Source organism: Castanea sativa, chromosome 1, assembly GCF_040712315.1.
Source record: "Castanea sativa cultivar Marrone di Chiusa Pesio chromosome 1, ASM4071231v1".
Classification (NCBI taxonomy): Eukaryota; Viridiplantae; Streptophyta; class Magnoliopsida; order Fagales; family Fagaceae; genus Castanea; species Castanea sativa.
The window spans coordinates 70643397-70647965 of NC_134013.1; the positions used below are offsets into that span (position 1 = coordinate 70643397).

General features: G+C 36.8%; 1 protein-coding gene across 1 annotated transcript; it reads left to right on the top strand.

Annotated features, from left to right (window-relative positions):
- The first annotated feature begins 256 nt into the window (after window positions 1–256).
- Window positions 257–2179, top strand: LOC142610663 (AAA-ATPase ASD, mitochondrial-like). The gene has a single exon (XM_075782547.1). The coding sequence runs from the start codon at window positions 316–318 to the stop codon at window positions 1900–1902; it is 1587 nt and encodes a 528-aa protein (XP_075638662.1). The 5' UTR covers window positions 257–315; the 3' UTR covers window positions 1903–2179.
- Window positions 2180–4569: the final 2390 nt, after the last annotated feature.

Below are 4569 nucleotides of genomic sequence, written 5' to 3' on the forward strand. Positions count from 1 at the left end.
CTATAAGATTACTCTCAAAAGAATTAATGGCATTATTAAGGGGGGCGAAGTGTAATTTTATTGAACAAAATTGTTAAACTTAGTACCTATTAATATAATAATATTTTTATAAAAAAAATTTGGGGGCCTTTGCCCCCCCCCCCCCCCTAATCCAATAACAGCTCCGCCCATGCTTGTAATATTAATAATAAAATAAAATAAAATAAAAACCCTAAGCTGTCGAAAATTCTATATAAATGTAGGCAGCTCCGCATTACTCTTTCATGAGTAAGCATTATTCTCAAACAATTCACAAAAGGTTTGAGAAAGAAAAAAATGACGATGATGATGGGGGAAACATGGTCTCAAATTGGCTCATTGATTGCTACCATAATGTTTCTTTGGGCAATGTTTGACAACTATTTCCCTGATCATCTTCGTAGCTTTATCCTAAGTTATAGTATGAAATTGGCGAGTTTCGTGTACCCCTATATCAATATTACGTTCAATGAATTCATTGGCGACAGTGACGAGTACATGGATCTCAAGCGTAGTGATGCCTATGCTGCCATTGAAACATACCTCAGTGGAAAGTCCTCCAGGGAAGCTAGAAATCTTAAAGCAGTAGTTGTCAAAGACAGTAGTCAACCTGTACAACTGAGCTTGGACGAGAACGAAGGGGTTACTGATGAATTTAAAGGTGTCAAGCTTTCATGGACTGTCAAGAAAAACACCACGAGAACACAGTCATTTTCTATCTTCCCGGAGATAGACGAGAAGAAGTATTACAAGCTCACTTTCCATAAGTCTCACCGAGATTTAGTCTGTGGGGCGTACATCAATCATGTAATGCAAAAAGGGAAGGAAATAACGGTGAGCAATCGACAAAGGAAGCTGTACACTAACAATCCTAGCAAGAATTGGGAAAGGTACAAAGCACGGAAATGGAGCCATGTGACTTTTGAGCACCCAGCAACTTTTGACACTTTGGCCATGGAGTCAAAGAAAAAGTTGGAAATCGTCAATGACCTTGAAAAGTTCAGCAAGGGAAAAGAGTACTATACAAAGATTGGCAAGACCTGGAAGCGTGGCTATCTTCTTTATGGTCCTCCTGGAACTGGTAAGTCTAGCATGATTGCTGCCATGGCCAACCACTTGGAGTATGATATCTATGATCTTGAATTGACAACGGTTAAGGACAACACAGAGCTGAGGAGGCTTTTGATCGAAACCACAGGTAAGTCGATCATTGTGATAGAAGATATTGATTGCTCACTTGATCTTACGGGTCAACGAAAGAAGGAAAAAAAGAAAGCCGAGGATGAAGAAGCCAAGGATCCTATTAGTAAAATGACCAAAGGTGAAGAAGACAGCAATAGTAAGGTCACTCTCTCTGGGTTGTTGAATTTTATAGATGGCCTTTGGTCTGCTATTGGAGGAGAGAGGATCATTGTTTTCACCACTAATTACGTGGAAAAGCTTGATCCGGCTCTCATTAGGAGGGGACGTATGGACAAGCACATAGAATTGTCTTATTGTGGCTTTGAAGCATTCAAGGTTCTTGCCAAAAATTACTTGGATGTTGACTCACACCCTTTTTTTGTGACTATTGGCCACTTACTGGAGGAAACCAATATTACTCCTGCTGATGTTGCTGAGAATTTGATGCCTAAGTCACTGAATGAAGATGCCGAGGCTTGTTTGAAGAAATTGATTGAAGCTATCAAGACGGCCAAAGAGGAAGCAACAAAGAAGGCTGAGGAAGAGGCACGGTTAAAGGCAGAGAAAGAAGAGAAAGAGAAGCAAGAAGATGTGAAAGTTGATGGCTGTTTAGCTAAGGTGAAAGAGAATTGCGTTGGAGTACTTGTGAAAGATGACGAGGCCTTAGCTAAAGAGGTGAAAGATAATGGTGTCACCGCTTGAAGAAATTAGGATCAGGGACTGAAGTAAAGAATAGGTTTAATGGTATATTTTTTATAATAGGTTTAATGGTATATGCTCTGCATGATGTATAATAAAAAATAGGTCCAAGTGTGATCTTTATGTAGTAGGTATTTGTGTATGTAATAGGTTCATATAAAAAAAAATATATAGTTGTGTAATAGTATTGTTGTGGTCAGAAATGACTCAGATAGTAGTTTGAATAGACGTATGTATCTCAGTTAATTTGTTTAATAAGAACCACTATGTTAACTTGTTCTTTCTTTGTTTTATGTATCTTAGTTAATTTGTTTAATAAGAACCACTATGTTAACTTGTTCTTTCTTTGTTTTATGTATCTTAGTTAATTTGTTTAATAAGAACCACTATGTTAACTTGCTCTTTCTTTCTTCTTATCACCACAATATATAATACAATCATCTTCTAAATCTTTCCTTTGGCATCTTATTAGCATGGCTAGATATTTTGGTCCTAATTTTTTTAAGAGAAAAGAGACTATATTTTCATTTAGACCCCTTAAATCAGATTGCTTAACCTAATATATTAACCAAGTGATTACTTACATTAATTATTTAGATCTAGGTTAAACACAAGTAAATCATATTATGTAAAGATGCGGAAAAGTAAATAACACCACGATATGATGACCTAGGAAAACCGATGAAACTAACCAATTCAAGGTAAAAATCTGGGAAAGATTTGACCTAGCTATCCTTAAGGTAAACCAAATTTACTATAAGATAATCGAAATTTTTACAAAAGAGAATCAAGGATTTGACCTAGCTACCTCCAGTAGTAACTTATTGACAAAACCACATGCAAGATCAAAATCTATGGACTCTTTCTCTTCTTGGATTTATAGCAACACAAGCCGCATTGCTTGTGACTTTGAGATCTCACTCAAAGGTTTTAGTTCACCTTCACTTGTTGATCTTGATGCAACAACTATGTTCTACCAATGCTTAATTGTAGTTTTGGCTCCGGTAGATTCTTGTGTAGTTAGAAGGTACAAAACCTCTCAAATCTCACAAAGAATAACACACATGTCTTCTTCAGCGCACTCAAAACATGGCTAGGGTTTTTCTTTTATATGTGGAGAAATTTAGATGAAACCTTAAACGTTTTCGCAGGCTTTGGGCCTGTTTAAAAAATTCTGCAGAAAATTGTGCCTACGATTTTCGATTGGTCAAGCCTAATTCTCGATCGGTCGAGAAAGACAGAACTTCACTTTTCTTTTTTTAATCAGATGGACTTCAAAACTTAAAACAACCTTATTTAAGCATTCCCTAAACACCTAGACTAGACATGTTTTGTTCTTGGTTTACCAACACAATACAACAATGATTCTAAATATTTAATTCTAAATCTTTAGAACCAAACAAAGACTATCACCAAGATTTCTTGTCGAGTGTGGGAGTTGATATACCTATTAATATTGTAATTATTGTTTGAATTAGAACAAATGATATTTTGAAAAGTACAATAACAATAAATAAATAAAGAGAAGAAAGAAAGAAAAGAGTGTTAGAGGTAGATTAGTCTAATAAGATAGACTTAAGCCCAATTCCTATATGTGTGCAAGTCAAATATCCTACTTGTACTAAAAGTGTATTAACCATAGTTAATGTATGGTTAGTCTAGGGTTTATAATACACTCTCATAAAGATGTAGCACCTAAGGGTTTTCTCTGTGTATATAGGTCGTTAGGTTGAACCACATAACCCATTGTGTTCTTGTATTCTTTATTTTATGTTTCTATTTCGCATCTATTCTAGCATATTCAAAATGGTGTATCAATGCCAACATTTAACATTATATCAGAGCCAAACTCTATTCTTAGACTCTAGCAAAATCTATCTCTCCGTCAAGCTAGCTTGCTCCCTAGATCCACCGCCTTCAAAAATACAGATTTGCCATCATCTAAGTTGCAGCCATCAAATCTAGACCTAGAAGCTCCAATCTATGTCAAACCTTAGTCACCACTGCTTCCTATTCATTTTCAGCAAGTCGTAACTTTACTCTTAAATCTGTGCAAATATTGCCTTCTTTTAATGAAACTAATCATACGGTCGAGCTCTTCTAGTGGAAGTTCATGTGCCTTTTCATGAATATTACTCACAAATATCCTTGTTTGGCCACGTGTTACTTCGACAGCTTCGTCGTTATCTAATCTGCAAAACCACCAAAGCCTTGTCATCGCACTCCGTCGTACACGCCTCCACGTGCCATTGCCATGCCATATGCCTCTCTGGTCTCTCAAGCACTTCCACGTGTCGGCCATGCCTTTGACATCATGATGATGTCTCTCTTAGCCATGCCTGTAGCCCTATCAGCACCATGTCATCCATTATGTTTTTGCCATGTGTCTTATCAGTCTATCTACGTCATTTGTCTCAGTTGACTCAGATCGACCTCACCCTGATCTGACCTGTGGACCATTGCTGGTTGACCGTGGACTTTTAGGCTTGACTTTGACTTTTAAGTTGACTTTTGACTAATTAAGAGTAATAAAAGTAGGGCCTATCTTGCTCAGTTTTTTTTTGCATAAATTCTCAATTTTGGGTTTCGTTTCTTTATTTGAAACTTGTAAATCGCTTAAATGGCCCATTTCTCATCTATTTTGGGACTCTCCTACGCACAAAGACTTGC